Source organism: Garra rufa, chromosome 3, assembly GCF_049309525.1.
Source record: "Garra rufa chromosome 3, GarRuf1.0, whole genome shotgun sequence".
Taxonomy (NCBI): Eukaryota; Metazoa; Chordata; class Actinopteri; order Cypriniformes; family Cyprinidae; genus Garra; species Garra rufa.
In genome coordinates, this window is record NC_133363.1 from 54,861,418 (window position 1) to 54,879,126 (window position 17,709).

The 17,709-nt window shown below is 39.8% G+C and overlaps 1 protein-coding gene and 1 pseudogene across 1 annotated transcript; both read left to right on the plus strand.

The window, feature by feature from the left end:
* Positions 1-519: 519 nt before the first annotated feature.
* On the plus strand, positions 520-1,929 carry LOC141331662 (paraneoplastic antigen Ma1 homolog). The gene has a single exon (XM_073836700.1). The coding sequence runs from the start codon at positions 520-522 to the stop codon at positions 1,927-1,929; it is 1,410 nt and encodes a 469-aa protein (XP_073692801.1).
* Positions 1,930-8,745: 6,816 nt separating this feature from the next.
* On the plus strand, positions 8,746-15,654 carry LOC141331663 (E3 ubiquitin-protein ligase TRIM39-like; annotated as a pseudogene).
* The last annotated feature ends 2,055 nt before the right edge of the window (positions 15,655-17,709 follow it).

The following is a 17,709-nucleotide window of genomic DNA, read 5'->3' on the forward strand; positions in this document are numbered from 1 at the left end:
CGTTGTTATTGGTTTCTTGATTTACTGGTACTACTTAATACATTCATGTAAAGAAAAATAAATACATCTTTGTTACTTTTCTCTTTAACATTTGTATTGTTATATTTCCTTGAGTCTGGCAAATTAATTAATTTACTAAGTTCCAGAATTCTTGTGATTAGCAAGAAATTTAATTATTTAATTTATCTGTAGTAAAGGGATTGAGTAAAATTTGTACAAGAGGAAAAAATCCCTTACATTTCATTTGTTGTAAATAAAGAAAGAAAAGAAACACTCTACCGGCCTAATTCACTATCTAATTGCCGGGAATCCAGGACTCTTGTTAGAGAAATAAGTAAATTAACCCCTAGGGTTAAGAAAAGGGTTACATTTTTGGAGGCACCGCTGGGATACTGTGTTTTTCTATTTCCCTGTTTTACCAGTTTATTTCTCTTTTTCAGTTAGCAGTAGAAGGTAACCAGAAACAGTTTTAATTTTGTCTGTTTATTTTTTCTAGCAACCTGCCTTTAGTTTCAAAATATGGATCTCTCTCAGACTGTTCAGTGGAGTAGAGAGGAGAACATTAGCTCCTCACGTGCCATTGTGTTAAGCAATGTTCCTTTGGACGCTAGTAATGACACTATTGAGAAAGTATTAAACACAGTGAAGGTCTTTGGTCGTACTAAAATTTGTGGTCGCCGTGGTGACGTTACTGGCAAACAACTGTTTGTTTTAGTGGAGACTAGTACTGACCTTGATCCAAGTACTTTACCTCCTGAAATAGGTATTGAGCGGGAAGCTGGGCCCTGGCATGTTCACTTTGTGGGTGGTCTATCAGCCGATGACCCAGCTGCTGGCAGTGACCCCTTTCAGATTAAGTTGTTAGCCTTATTGCAGCAGGAGGGTAAGTCTATGGATGAAGTAAAGGCCATAGTAATGGGAGATCAGTCTCCTAAATCTGATATCAGTGTGGATCTAGTTAATGCAATAGGTAAATTAGTAGACAGATGTAATCAAACATCTACTGATGGACCTAGTTACCGAAAACTGAGGTTGTTCTCAGGCCTGAAGCCCGTTCCTCCAGGTGAGGAGGAATATGAAGTCTGGATGGAGCAGGCTGCACAAATGATCAGTGAATGGCAATGCACAGAGGCTGCCAAGAAACAACGCCTTGTTGAGAGTTTGCGGGGTCCTGCTGCTGATATTGTCAGGTTTTTGAAAGTGAGTAGCCCATCTGCAACTGCAAATGAGTACTTAGCTGCCCTTGAGACTGCATATGGAACTACGGAGAGTGGCCCTGACCTTATGGCTAGATTTCGTCACACTTATCAGGAAAATGGAGAGAAACTTTCAGCTTTCTTGTACCGCCTAGACAAACTTCTCCACAGAGCCTTGTTGAAGGGTGGGATTAATGCAGCCGGCATAAATGGAGCCAGAATGGAGCAGCTAATTAAGGGAGCACTTACCAATGATATGGTTGCGTTGCGAATCAGAATGACTCACACTTTGCAGAGTCCTCCATCTTTTTCACAGTTGATGAAGGAAATACGTGAGGAAGAACACTGGGTAGCTGCAAGAGAAAATGTTAAAGCTTCGGTCGCCACTGTCGTCTCTCCCCAGGCATCTGTGCCGTCTGAATTACAAAACCTAAAGAAGGAGGTTAAAGAGCTATCTACCCAGGTGAGTCAACTGTTGAACGTGGCTACTGTGACTTGTGCTTCTGATTTTGCTCCTCAGAAACCATCCAGTAAAAACCCTGGGAGTGTGAACCGAGACAACCCCCAAAAAGCTAAATCCACCCAGCCACCAGTGCCCGGGATCTTTTGCTACAAATGTGGTGAAGATGGACATAAGAAGTGGGAATGCAAAGCACCAGAGGACCTCAGGAAAGTTAATCAGAAGCTGATGAAGATGCATCGCTTGCAGGGAAACTGGGCAGGAGCTCAGTGAAGGAACGGCACGGGGCTCCTGAGACAACACGTTCCACTTGTGGTTCATTCATGCTTGATGCTGGTAAGCCAAAACTTCCTGAGGGGTTAGTAGGACCTGTCTCTGAAGTGCCAGTCCAGATAGAAGGTATCTACGCTAAAGCTCTTCTTGACAGCGGTTCGCAGGTTACTTTATTATACCGCAGTTTTTATGACACTTATCTGAAACACTTAGACCTTCAGCCTGTGGAAAACCTTGAGATTTGGGGTTTAAGCTCACATAAATACCCTTATGATGGATACCTGCCCCTCAGACTTGAGTTCACGGAAAGTGTAGCTGGAGTGCATCAAGTGATTGACACGCTTGCCATTGTATGCCCAGACCCTGTGAAACGGGAAGGAATAGCCATTTTGCTCGGGACAAACACTAGCTTAGTGAAGAAGCTGCTTGAGTCTTGCCGTCAACAAGCTGGTGAGAAATTTTTGAATGTGCTAACCATACATCCCGTAATCAGAGAAGCCTACGAGTCTATTCAACAGACGGATGTTTCACAGGATGACCCAGACAAGCATGGAACAGTTTGGTTCGTGAAGCATAACCCTGTTGTTCTGAAACCAAATCAAGTTTTGCAGCTTCCTGGTCTGCTTAAGTTTCCTGGTCAGATGACTGAATCTCTAGTGTTAGTAGACAGAGCAGCAGTTGGTGATACACACTCTGATGATCTAGAGGTGAGGCCTGAACTTCATTCAGCATCCGTTGTGTCCAGTCAGCGAGTCACAGTGACCGCCAGGAACATGTCTACAAAAGAAGTATGGGTGAAGCGAGGAACTCCTCTTGCCCATGTTTTTCCAGTATCCTTAGTGCCACAACTTCCTGCTAAACATCCACCTGAACAAAATACTTTGACACCTGCATCTTTTGATTTTGGAGATTCTCCAATGCCAGAGGAAGCAAAACAGAGCTTGTGTGAGAAAATGATGCAGAGAAAGGAAGTGTTTTCTCTACACGAGTGGGATGTGGGATGTTCAAAAAGCACCACTCATGAGATAAGGTTGCATGATTCACGCCCTTTCAGAGAAAGATCCCGCCGTCTTGCCCCTGCTGACTTGGAAGACGTGCGACTGCACCTCAGAGAATTGCAGAGTAGTGGCATTATATCAGAGTCCCGCAGCCCCTACGCTTCGCCCATTGTCGTGGTTCGCAAAAAGTCCGGGAAGGTTAGAATGTGTGTGGACTATCGGACGCTCAACCAAAGGACTACACCAGACCAGTATACTGTGCCCCGCATTGAGGATGCCCTCCATAGTCTTTCCGGAAGTAGATGGTTCAGTGTTCTCGACTTGAGGAGCGGATACTATCAAATACCCATGAGTGACGCCGACAAGGAGAAGACTGCATTCATCTGCCCGGTGGGGTTCTATGAATTTGAGCGTATGCCCCAGGGCATCTGTGGAGCACCCGCCACTTTCCAAAGAGTCATGGAACGGACTGTCGGGGATATGAACTTTTTGGAAGTGCTAGTATACTTGGATGATCTAATCATCTTTGGACAAACCATTGACGAGCACGAAGAGCGCCTCTTGAAAGTACTCGACAGGCTGAGAGAGGAGGGCCTAAAGATCTCCCTTGACAAGTGCCAATTTGGCAGGAGTTCTGTGAACTACGTAGGGCACATTGTGTCACAGGATGGAATATCCACTGATCCTTCCAAGATCGAGGCTGTTGTATCCTGGCCTCAGCCCCAGACGGTGACAGAGCTCAGATCTTTTCTAGGGTTTTGTGGCTATTATAGGCGTTTTGTAAAGGATTTTTCAAAGTTGTGTCGACCTCTCAATGAACTGCTGCAGGGGTATCCATCTTCTGCCAGTACTGCGAAGAAGAGAAACAAAAATTCACCTGTGAGTAACACCAAACCCTGTTACAAGTCCTCTGAACCGTTTGGATCCCGATGGACTTCTCAGTGTGATACAGCCTTCCAAACCCTGAAAAAGTGTCTAACTCAAGCTCCAGTGCTAGCCTTTGCGGATGCACAAAAGCCATATGTTTTGCACGTGGATGCGAGCATGGATGGACTTGGAGGAGTTCTGTATCAGGAACATGAGGAAGGATTACGCCCAGTCGCTTTTATCAGTCGCAGCCTTTCCCCTTCAGAGAGAAACTACCCAGCCCACAAACTGGAATTTTTAGCTCTGAAGTGGGCTGTTGTGGATAGACTGCACGACTATTTGTATGGTGTTCCATTTGAGGTTAGAACTGACAATAATCCTTTAACCTATATAATGAAGTCAGCGAAACTTGATGCGACAGGTCACCGTTGGCTGTCTGCTTTGACGACTTATACTTTTAGTTTGAAATACAGACCTGGCCGAACAAATGTCGATGCAGATGCATTATCTAGGCGTCCACATTCTCACCCAAGTGCTGATGATGAGTGGCAGGAAATTCCAGCTGCGGGCGTAAGGGCTCTTTGTCGCACTTTGTCTGCAGAGGGGAGAGCAGGGAATGTCTCTTACTCATGTGTGGTGCAACAGGCTGGGGCACATATGTCTGCTGTTCCTAAAGCTTTCTCTCATACTACTGAAGTGGCTGCAGAGCATTTACCCGTGCTTAGTCCAAGTGAGCTGCAAACGGCTCAGAGAAATGATTCGTTCCTCGGAGAAGTGTGGAAGGCTGTTTGTGATCAGAAACCTTTCAGTAACATCCAGAGCAGTCACCCAAAGATGAAGATTCTGAAACGAGAGTGGGGAAGATTGTCAGTAGATAATGGATTGCTTTACAGAACTGTTCGGCAGAGTGATCACAGGGTGAAACGACAGCTTGTACTGCCAAAACAATTCCACAGCACGGTGTTAAAGTCTTTGCATGACGAGATTGGACATCTAGGTTTCGAAAAGTCCTATGGCCTAGTTCGTGACCGATTTTACTGGCCACACATGAAGCGTGATGTCGAGGCTTACTGTAAGACATGTGAGCGCTGTATCAAAAGGAAAACATTGCCTCATAGGGCTGCTCCATTGTCTCACATGCAGAGTTCAGGACCCATGGACCTTGTGTGTATTGATTTTCTTTCCATCGAAGCCGATTCTCGTAATGTGTGTAATGTATTGGTGGTTACTGACCATTACACCCGTTACGCTCAAGCTTTTCCCACAAGGGACCAAAAAGCTTCTACAGTGGCAAAGACTTTGTGGGAAAAATATTTCATACATTATGGTCTTCCTACTCGAATACACTCAGACCAAGGCAGGGACTTTGAGAGCCAGTTAGTGTCTGACATGCTGACTATGCTAGGAGTGAAGAAGTCTAGAACCTCACCTTATCATCCGCAAGGAGATCCCCAGCCTGAAAGATTTAACAGGACCTTGTTGAATATGCTGGGCACCCTTGAGCCTAGTCAGAAAAGTAAATGGACTCAGCACATAGCGCATCTAGTACATGCATATAACTGTACTTCCAACGAGGCTACTGGTTTCTCACCTTATTTTTTGATGTTCGGCAGAGAGGCTAGATTGCCTGTCGATATTTGTTTTGGTGTCTCTGCTGATAATACATCATCTGTGTCGTACTCGAAGTATGTGTCCAAGATGAAGCAGGAATTACAGGCAGCTTATCAGCTAGCTCAGGCTACCTCTGAGAAGATGAATCAGAGTAATAAAGCAAGGTATGATCAGAAGGTCCGCTACCATAGTCTGAATGTTGGTGATAGAGTTCTGATTCGAAACCTTGGCCTCAAAGGAAAACAAAAGCTTGCAGATAGGTGGAGTGCAAATCCCTATGTAGTGGAGAGTCAATTGTCTGGTATTCCAGTGTATCGTTTGAAGCCTGCTGATGGTAATGGACCAGCTAAAGTCATGCATCGAAATCATCTCTTGCCTTTAGGACAGGAAGTCAGGTTAAGTCCTCAGGTAGATCTTAGTCCTACTCCCTCACCTAGAGCTTTGAGGCGTAGGAGAACGAAAGAGAAGCGTAAAACTACTCAGTCAGAAAACTCACCTCTTGTAGTTGATGCCTTCCCACAAGAATGTAGTTCTTCAGATTCAGAATCTGAGTTTGGGTTTTATGCTGAGGATGTGGCAAACATTCCTTCTCGAGTGACAGAGGAGATACCAAGTGAAACTGCTGTACAAGCTATAGAAGGCTCAGAGTCTGGTGACGCTCACAGTGTTTCAGAAATACCAGTAATTCCATGTAGGAGTGAAATTTCTGATGGTCAGCTTGAAGCTGAAGATAGAAATACTGTAGTTGATGGTATCATGACTGAAGCTCACGAGAGTACCTTACAGACTACTACTCCTACTGATACTGAAACTCAGCCAGAGATTGTACCTCCTGAAGTACGTAGATCAAGTAGGGAGAGGAGGCCTAATACCAGATTTACCTATGATAAGCTGGGTGTGCCATACATACAGTCTGTATCCTCTCGACACTGTGGTGTTAATGTAGCAGCAACTAAAGTGAGAGTTGCTGGGGGTTACAAGAGTTCACATGCTTGGTGGTGTAATCCAAATGCCTTGTGTAAAATATGTAACAACCAACCTGTACTTCTGCCTTATAACCAGATGGTTACCATTTAATCAGTGCGTAGTCATTTAGTAACCAGCATGGGGACATACTGGATTTTTGGTGGGGGGAGTGTGTAGGGACTCCTAAATTATACCTGTGTTTAATATGCTCTGTGTCAGAAATAATACAAAGTATTATAATGTATTTTCTATTATTGTATTTTTTCTTTATTTTGAAAGTTGATGCAACAATTATGTGATTTGCTTATATCCAATGAAAAGCATGTTTAATACAGGTGTATAATTACAAGCCAGTGACTGTTGAGCTTGAGGTTGCGTCATAACGTGAGTCACATAATGAGGAAGAAGTATCGCACATGGAAAAAGAGTGTGCTGCCAGTGAGATCGGCTGTCTCTATTGAGAAAAGTGTATCATCATCCATTTGGAGACTACTATATTCATTGTAATATACGGCCCAAAGCATAGAGTGACGACGCTTGTTTATGTTATTTTCTTACGTGCAACTCATCTTTGTTTTCCGTGCTCCTGCGAGTCAATTAGTTATGCTGTGTGTGATAATAGCCTAGCGGCTATAGAGACGATTGCAGTCACGAACAGTAACTGTGTTTGAAGACTTATCAGCCATCTTTGTGGAGGACTTCGGAATTGCGTGCAGAACTGGACAGATCGTGTGTTTCATCACTGGACGTGGATCGTCTGATTTCATATCAAGTTCAAGATGGATCGTTAGGGGACGCTGAGTATTCGTGGTGTAAGGAACGTAATGTTGTTTCACTGTCAACTGGATGAACGTAAGTGACTTCATTTTCGTCTTGGATTACTTTAAATTGATCATCTGATTAATGTGCACCAACGTCCTGGGCCCCAACGATACGATCGATCGTACATTTGAACTGTTTGACTGACTCGCATACATTTGAACTGTTTGACTGACGTACATTTAACGGATCGTAAGATATGTAACGTGCATACAGTACTGAAAGACAATGTGTGTGGTTTGAACTGCGGTGTTTTCTCAAGTGTATAACGAATCTTGAAAGAGATATTGTTTTTTTTATTATTATGGGGTTCTATAAGAAACAAAGTGTTTTAGTGGAATCGAGTTCTACATTGAGTTACAGTGTTCCAAAATAGAAATATAGCTAAGGTTGAAGAGGAGAGCGTAATAATTGGGAAAGAACAAGAATCGTTCTGAGACTACAAAAGAGATTTATATATTTTATTTAAAAGAAGCAATTCGAATAACATCAGGGAGAATTGTTTATCTGCTTTCCTTAAAGAGAACGTTGTTATTGGTTTCTTGATTTACTGGTACTACTTAATACATTCATGTAAAGAAAAATAAATACATCTTTGTTACTTTTCTCTTTAACATTTGTATTGTTATATTTCCTTGAGTCTGGCAAATTAATTAATTTACTAAGTTCCAGAATTCTTGTGATTAGCAAGAAATTTAATTATTTAATTTATCTGTAGTAAATGGATTGAGTAAAATTTGTACAAGAGGAAAAAATCCCTTACATTTCATTTGTTGTAAATAAAGAAAGAAAAGAAACACTCTACCGGCCTAATTCACTATCTAATTGCCGGGAATCCAGGACTCTTGTTAGAGAAATAAGTAAATTAACCCCTAGGGTTAAGAAAAGGGTTACATTTATATGCATAAAATCACACAACACAGACAAAAACGCATCTGATATGAGGCACTTTGATCCTTAAAATACATGTGAAAAATAGGAGGAGCTGCTGTAGGACATCACTGCCGGAGAGAGCGGGCGTCTGTGAAAGTGAAACTAATTGATGAATCACAATCTCGACACTTACACTCTTTTAAAAAACAGGACATTTATGAGACATTTAAATGTGAGCACAGGTGCAATGGACATACAAGGCAGATTTACCAAGACATTGTTTCAGTTGTAGCCTACGGTTATACAATGTAAAAAAAAAAAAAAATCAATAAAAAAACGTAAAAATAGGACAATTAATATTGATTTTTTTTTTTGTTACATTTTTTACAGGTGTTTTGATTGTATTTAGAATGCACTTCATAGTTACGGATTGCATTGGGCTAACGGAAGTGTCCGTAAAATACTTATAATAGTATTAGCCTAATAATAATAATATAATAAATATAATTAGAATAAAATGGACAAAACTATAGGATTAAAACAGCTAATCTCTAGGCATTTCCACTAAATAAATTAACATTAGCATTAACCTACACCTGATTTGAGAAACATGAGAACAGTGTAGAACAGATTTCATGACGTGAAAGTGTTTTGCTGACAAAGCGTTAAAAAAAGAAGAGCAATGGCAGAATCTTTACCAACATCAGCGGAACTAAGAAAGATCAGGAAATGGAGTATGGATATACCTCCATGTAAGTAAGCAACCAAAAGAATAATGAATGAACTTATATTGTCATTGCAGGGTCATTTTTGCAAAAAAGTGAGTGTTACTTGCATAATAGGCTAACATTCTCTGCATATCATATTAGGCTACTCCAGTCTTCGAATCTGTTGGGTAGAACAGTGCTCCAAGCGCTGATTTACAGTCCTAATAATTGGGATGCTTTTCTATTTGATTGCGTTTGCGCGTTGTAGGGTGGACTGAGTACATTTGAGACATGTGTACAGTTGAAACACCTTAAATAACTTGCATACACAGAAATCCCGAGCCATGACTGCGTCTTTAACGGAAGCTCTGTCTCATTGATACAAGCACCCTGTCCCTGTAAAGTGGCCTGTCAGTCATCTTGTCACAGTTACCATCCTCCACATTTCATTTCATTTAACCTTTATAGCGAGAAAAAGAAGAAGAAAGAAAAGAAGCACATTAATCTGCCAGTCGTGGGTCTTTCATGCCAAAAACATTTCATATTTTCTATGGTGCATTTAAAAGTTACGACCAAACCGTTTCACATTGCTGTTGCAGATTAAATATAAAACAGATTAACATATTTTTAACCAGGTTAATTGTCAATTATTAGTCATCTTCTAAACATCTCTACCTAAAAGGCTGTCGTGCACATCCACCGGACAGCCGAAGCACAATGGATTGTGGGCAATTTTAGGCATTAGAGTGTGCACAGATACACACTTTAAAAATCGACCTAAAATAGTAGACCATCCTGGGACTTTTGGCATACTCTTTTTAGCATACTATTGCTGCATTCCAGGCAGGTTTTTGAGCCCGTAAATCACAACTTCAAACCAAGAGTCACGCCAAACTGCCTGAGCGCATTTATTATTAGCCTACTATATTAGTATTAATTTGATTGCAACCTTATATTGTCCTAAAGTTTATTTTACCACTTGCATAAACACCGCACCCGTAGGGGCTGACATTGTTGAAAAAAAAAATCTGTAAATATTCCTTTGACTGGTAACATGTTCTTCCTGATTGTTTTGTATTATTTTAATTTAATTTATTGTTTAATTAAAAAAAAAATTTAAACAATCTTTTATTGTCATAAAAGATGACATATAAAAAAGTTAGAAAAATGGCATTACTTACAAAGGTAAAATAATAACAAACACTTTCAAGGAGTTAAATATTGCTTTATAATGGGAAAGTTAATTTCTGTAATTTCTGTCATGTGATCAGAAGGTGTTCCTAAATTGTTGGGGTTTTTTTTTCAGTAGGAGCACACAACATAGGCCTACAACAAATCTTTATTTGGGCATAATTGCAAGAAGGTTTGGAGAAAATATTAGCGAAAGACTTTTAGACTTTCTCAGAGACACGCAATGTTTATTTGTTCTTTAGCTTTCTTTGGATTATTTTTTTTGTTTTGTTGCCAGAGCAATATTTTGTCTAAAATACAATTGCCTCATTATTATTTTTTATTGAACTGCATAAAAGTTAAATCACTCATGCTGTTTAGTCAGCATATCAGGGCGACTATGATTCTGCTGCTGCCTTATATTCTGAACAACAACATTCTAAATAATATGATTTAATTTATTATGTGGCGAAATTACAGGTGATATATGTTTGTAAATAATTACTCTTATTTTCAGTTTTGTCATCGTCAACTGGTCCTGTGGCTGAGGAGCTTCAGTGTTCAGTGTGTCTGGATGTGTTCACTGATCCAGTCAGCACTCCATGTGGACACAACTTCTGTAAGAGCTGCTTGAACCAGTGCTGGGAAAACAGTCAGAATTGCATCTGTCCATTTTGTAAAGAAATGTTCAGTAAAAGACCTGACCTCAAGATCAACACAACACTTAGACAGCTTGTGCAACTCTTTCAGGAAAAGTTCAGTCTGAGTAAATCTGAAGTTCTCTGTAACATCTGTGATGAAGTAAAGATGAAAGCCCTAAATTCCTGTTTGGTGTGTCAGACCTCTTACTGTGAAACTCACCTGGAGCCTCATCAGAGAGTTATGAACTTAAAGAAACACAAACTGATGGACCCTGTGGAAAGTATAACAGACTATATATGCCAGAAACACGGGAGACCTCTGGAGCTGTTCTGTAGAGATGATCAGACGTATATGTGTGTGTTTTGCACTGATGGAGACCACAAGACTCACAACACTGTTACTCTAGAGGAGGAGAGTAAAGAGAAGGCGGCATGAGACACTAACAACATTCTTCCAGATTTTTACCTCATTTAATCAATTTATTGATTTATTTATTTTTGTCAGGAAGTGGAAAATCCATGTTTAGTGATCAAATGTGTATGTGTTTTTGTCTGTCTATAGCCTCAACTAATGAAGACACAAAAAGGTGTGCAGCAGATGATCCAGAACAGAATCAAGAAGATTTATGAGATTAAACACTCAGCAGAACTCAGAAAAGTGAGCAAAAGATGTTCAATGTTTAATGTGTGATGTCTGGCCGTATAACTAAAGCAAAATAGTTAAAACTGTATATTTCAGAAAAACACAGAGCGAGAGAAAGTAGCCAGTGTTGAGCTGTTCAGCGATCTGATGCGCTCCATTGAGAGATGTCAGGCTGAACTGCTGGAGATGATGGAGGAAAAGCAGAAAGCAGCAGAGAAACAGGATGAAGAGCTCATTCAAGAGATGCAGCAGGAAATCACTGAGCTCAAGATGAGAAACACTGAGCTGGATCATCTCTTACACACTGAGGATCACCTCCACCTCCTACAGGTCAGTGTCTCTCTGTCTCTGCTCACATCACAGGACAACACTCACACTCCTCATGCTGATGGATTTCTCTTCTCTTCTTCTGTAGATCTACCCATTCCTGTGCAGCCCTCCAAATGCCAGGAACTGGCCTGAGATCAGTATGAACACTGATGTGAGTGTGGAGACTCTGAGGAGAGCTCTGACTCAACTGCAGGAAACTCTAGACGAGAAACTCAGTCAAACTGGTAGGTCAACATCGAATACAACACAGATTTTATGTTAAAAGCAACTGTGTTTTGTAAGAAAATAAATTATTTAAAAAGTCACCAATGCTGAATAATCAATTTAAAATTTAATAAAAAATAGCAAGTAGATGATTATGTTATTATATCTGGAACAGTCCTACACTGTAAGAATCTAAAAATTATCCAAAATAAAAATGGACATAACTTTGAATATTTTCTTTTTGCCATTGTAAAGCGAAAAGTTTATATAGAAGTAAAAAAATTAAAACATACTGTATTAAATATAAACCAGACAACGTTTTTGACAATGTCAGACAATGTTTATTCTTGCACTAAAAATCGTGAGAATCTTCCATAGAAGAACACCTGTGTGTGTGTGTGTGTGTGTGTGTGTGTGTGTGTGTGTGTGTGTGTGTGTGTGTGTGTGTGTGTGTGTGTGTGTGTGTGTGTGTGTGTGTGTGTGTGTACCTGGTATTCATCACGTTGTGGGGACCAAATGTCCCCACAAGGATAGGAATACCAGTAGATTTTGACCTTGTGGGGACATTTCTCAGGTCCCCATGAGGAAACAGGCTTATAAATCATGCACAATGAGTTTTTTTGAGGAAGTAAAAGTGTGCACAATCTCCTGTGAGGGCTAGGTTTAGGTGTAGGGCGATAGAAAGTACGGTTTGTACAGTATGAAAACCATTACGCCTATGGAATGTCCCCATAAAACATGTAAACCCAACATGTGTGTGTGTGTGTGTGTGTGTGTGTGTGTGTAAGAAAAGCATACACTCTGTGCCCTGACAATTTGGTTAAATGTGCATATTTAATTTATTAGTGTTTAGTGTTAACAATAGAGGCAGCAGTAAAGATCAGCAGTGGCAGTCTATTTCAGTCAGAAAAGCACAGCTCTTGTAGTACATGAATATTGAGATTTCTTTGTCATTAATTATTATATGTCTTCACAGTATTGAGGAGGATGCAGCAGTGTGCAGGTACAATGTGTCATCTGCTCCCTCACACAATAAAACATTCACAAACAAAAATAATTTAAAGGGGTCATATGATGTTGCTAAAAAGAGCATTATTTTGTGTATTTGTTGTAATGCAATGTGTTTATGCAGTTTGAGGTTCAAAAAACATGTTATTTTCACATACTGTACATTATTTTTGCTCCTCTTCTGCCTTTCTGAAACGCTTCAATTTTTACAAAACTCATCGTTGATGGAAACCGAGGTGTTCTCTGATTGGCCAGATATCCGTGCGTTGTGATTGGCCGATTACCTCAAGTGTGTGACGGAAATGTTGCGCCCTTAGCCATGTTGTGATGCCGTTTTTCTGCGCGACGAGAAACAATAAATGAGGCATTTGTTGCATACAGTGGGGACATAACTACTGATTATAACATACTGTCTTTTTACACGTTGCGTCATGCAGTGTGAACATAACACCATGTCTGCATTTGCGATCGTAGAATGAGAAACAACAAGCAGTAATCTACACTGCTCAAAACTCGCATTTGATTAGTCAGGACTGAATTCTTAATTATAAAAACATAATTACAGGCCGTCAGTCAGAAAAGCAGACTGTCCTTGCAATATTGCAATTGGCCCACTTTATAGCCTTAACCCTTTGTGTACAGCTGGCATTGTAAGCTGCTCTCCCAGGTTTAGGAAACAGTCCTCCGTCCTTTTAATGTATTACTGAGTTTAGGAAACAGGCATGGTGTCATTGCCAAGATAAACAATCAATCACATTACCGATGCAATAAATAGCGTTAAACAACAGCTTTAAAAACAATCCTCGGTGTGGTAGTCTAATTGGGTAATGTTACCAGCGTGTCAGTTATAAAGGGTTATTAAGGGTGAGACTAATGACTATGACAGGTGGGGCGAATTAAGCTTACAAGGAGGAAATACCAAATATGGGCATGGGGTGAAACCAACATAAATAGCAAAACAAGGGGAGACAATAGGAAAAACCAAAACATTCAGTCCATGTGGGGAGAAACATTAAATCCCCCCTCCTGGTAGGCGCGTCCCGCGCCGTAACAATACTACCTGGGAGGGAGGGCGGGCACCATGGAAGCTGATATAGGACAGGAACACTGGAGACAGGGAAGGCCAGGGCGGGTCGGGGAGCTCAGGGAGCCATAGCAGGTCATACAGTTCGGGCAGCCATGGCGGATCAGGGAGCTCAGGGGGCCATGGCAGAACAGACAGTTCAGGGGGCCATGGCAGAGCAGACAGTTCAGGGGGCCATGGCAGAGCAGACAGTTCAGGGGGCCCTGGTGGAGCAGAGAGTTCATAGAGCCATGGCTGGACGGCCCCCTTGGCTTCAGCACTCTGCCCGGCCACATTGGCTATGGGCATCATAGCCAACATAGCATTAGGCAATGAAAATGAAATAAGAAACTTAGCTTAGCTTCCAGCAGGGAAATAGATCTCGTGTAAAATTGTTGTTGATCCGGGCACATTAGCATGACTTATTAGCGCGATAAACTGCGATATCCTGCGAGAGCAGTGCTTGCTCAGGTCACAACCGAGTCTATCAGCTTAAACCAGTCAATGCGGTGATTCCGGCGAATTTGCGTTCATGTTCACAAACTTGAATCTGGTGAAAACTGTGAGAAAGCAACGGTCTAGTTTGCTCCTGAGCAAGCGAAAAAGCTACTAAATAATACTAAATAGAGCTTATATATAAATGCTGTGAAAGGAGTAGCGTTCTTATAGGTAGATGTGAGAGTCAGCTGATGCAAGCTCACGCGACCTGCCAGAACTAATGCTATACGCTTAATAAATATCTCTTTGGTTTTAAGACTTTAAGCTTTGAAGCTTTACAAATCTTATCTATGCACAAACAGCTTGTAACACTTCAAAGACAAAGGAAAACAAGAAACCGCATTATATGACCCCTTTAAATCATTTGCTTACTGAAACTAAACACTAATACATATTTAACACATGAAGATCTTTATGTTGCGAAGATGTGATTCATATTTTCTGATCTCTCTCTCAGTGGATGTGACTCTGGATCCTGATACAGCTCATCCATATCTCATCCTGTCTAATGATGGGAAACAAGTGAGACATTAAACAAAAGCTCCCAAACAACCCAGAGAGGTTTGATCACTGTCTTGGTGTCCTGGGAAAAGAGGGATTCTCCTCAGGGAGATTTTATTTTGAGGTGCAGGTGATGGGAAAGACTGAGTGGGATTTAGGAGTGGCCAGAGAATCTATTAACAAGAAGGGAATAATCACAACACGACCTCATTATGGATTCTGGACTGTCAGACTGAGGAATGGAAATGAATACTGGGCTTGTGCTAATCCCTGTGTGCATTTGTCTCTGAAAGTGAAATCACAGAAAGTGGGGGTGTTTGTGGATTATGAGGAGGGTCTGGTCTCCTTCTATGACGTGGAGTCTAGATCTCATATTTACTCTTTCACTGGTCAGTCTTTCACTGAGAAACTCTATCCTTTATTTAACCCAGAACTGAAAAATGGTGGTAAAAACTCAGCCCCACTAATTATCTCACCTGTTTTTTGCAATGAATGAATTTACACGAAAAAAAAGAACATGGATCTAAGAGTGAAATGTCATAATTTTTCTTCTGCATTACAGTTTGGCAATGAAAATAGCATTTTTATTTCTGATTCACAGTATTTTTTCTTTAGCCATATGTTTCCTTATGGGTGTTCAGCTTGGCTTAGCTGTTAAGAAAGTAAAAGTGCTGTGTATATGTCCACATCTATAGGTGAACGGAAGGTGTATTAGCTGACAATCAACTAATAGCTGAACTAATGCTTACTCTTGATTTAGTTTTGATCGCTGAAATTTTACTGCAACAGATTATGAATCCCAAAAGTAAAAATCAGACCTGAGAAAATTTACCTGTTGAAATTACATTTCACATTGTAAATGTTGCTTATTGATGTAAGATCAGAATAAATTCATAGAGCATTTGAATAATGCACTTTACTCATTTGAGAGATGAATTTCTGATGTTACCTGTAAATAAGAACATGAATACTGTGCATGCAGGCCAAACGTTTTCTACTGAAACACTTTACAGATTAAATAGTATCTTTTTTATTAATTTATTTTTAATTGTAAAGTTTTGGTACTGGACTACTAATGATGGTTGTTAGGGAACACAGACTTGCAGTCAATGGTGAGTGAAACAGGAGGAGGAATCCTGAGGTAGCAGTGACAAGGAGAATAACACAGTGGTAAGTAGATACTTCAATACTTCTAGGTCCTATAGCTGTAGACCAGACAATTTTGTGGGTGGTTTTTGTAGAGAGGTTCTAATGAGGGTGACAGCTATTGACAGTTAATTGTGGATTGTGTGCAGGTGAGAGATGAAGACCCCTGCCTACATTCTGTATTTATTTATTTATTTATTTATTTGTCTGTCTCAGTGTTGTTTTCGTCAACGATGACGATGACGACATCATTTCGTTGACGCCACTTTTTTCCATGACGATAACGACACGTTGACGAGATAAAAATGGCTCGTTGATGACTAAAACATGACGAGACGTGTGTGAATTTTCGTTGACGAGACGAGAATAGACGAAAACGTTAGTGGGTGGTCCGTCAGACGTTTAAAATGCATGACATTTCTGCTCACATTGTGTTGAACTATAGATCTGCTATTTTCAGAACTTATAAGTGACACTACCCAACAGCAAAATACTTACTGACCTACATTAATTTGTTAAAAGACTACTTTCCCCCCCCTTTTTGACTAAAACTAGCCTAAAACCTTTTGGACTTTTCGTCGACTAAAACTAGACTAAAACCTTCTTGACTTTTTGTCGACTAAAATTGGACTAAAACTATCACATATAGAAGTGACTAAAATTTGACTAAAACTAATAACCATTTTAGTCCAAAAGACTAAGACTAAGACTAAATCTAAGATGGTTGTCAAAAACAACACTGGTCTGTCTGTCTGTCTATTTATCTCAAAATATCTGTAATTTTATGGGTACTGGGCATCTGTTTTGTCTGATATGTGCCTTGCTTAATATTTATTTATTTTCAATTTTCAGTGCCATTGTAGATGTATATTTTGTTTCAATATGTTAAAAAAGTCACAATGTTTGCCAATCACTAAGAAGAAGTGGTTTGCCGTGACGATAATTTAAGAAACCTGAAAAAATAATTTTCAACATAATAATAAAAATGTATGTTTTTTTTTTTTTTCTTGAGCAACAAATCAGAATATTATAATGATTTCTGAAGGATCATGTTACTAGAGTAATGATGCCAAAAATTCAGCTTTGAAATCACAGGAATAAATTATATTTTAAAATATATTCAAATAGAAAATGGTTATTTTAAATAGATTTTTTTTTTTTTTTTTTTTTAGAAATTATACTGTTTTGCTCTACTTTGGATCGAAAAAATAAAGGCTTGGTTGTTTAAAAACATTCACTGTTCAAAAACTTTTGACTGGTCATGTTTATTAATGGAAAGATCACATAATGATTGTCACTATTTGTTTGTCATGTTTTACAGCAAATTCATCTTTTCCAATAAATTTAAATTGAATTTTACCTTTATAAAGCCATTTTTGTTTAAAGTTTTTCTGTTACCAAACAAATGAAATTAGTATCAACAAAATTCATCTTTGCAGAAGTTGGGGTGCCGTTTAGATGTATTTACACAGTTTAATAAAGCCCAGAGGGACTGGGAATGCTGTAACCTGCAGTTACAAATGCATAAATAATGTTTTGATATTTTAAACATAAAATGTTGAATACTGATATTTGAAATTATTTTAAAAATGAAAAGATACTTTAAACCGCTAGTAGGTTGAAGTAAGTCACTGGTAATAAGTGAGTCAATGCGATTGAACCGAATAATTTAAACGTCTCATTTATTTAGGAAAGAAACACCGTCATGTTGCTCTGAGACGCAAAACAGTGCTTT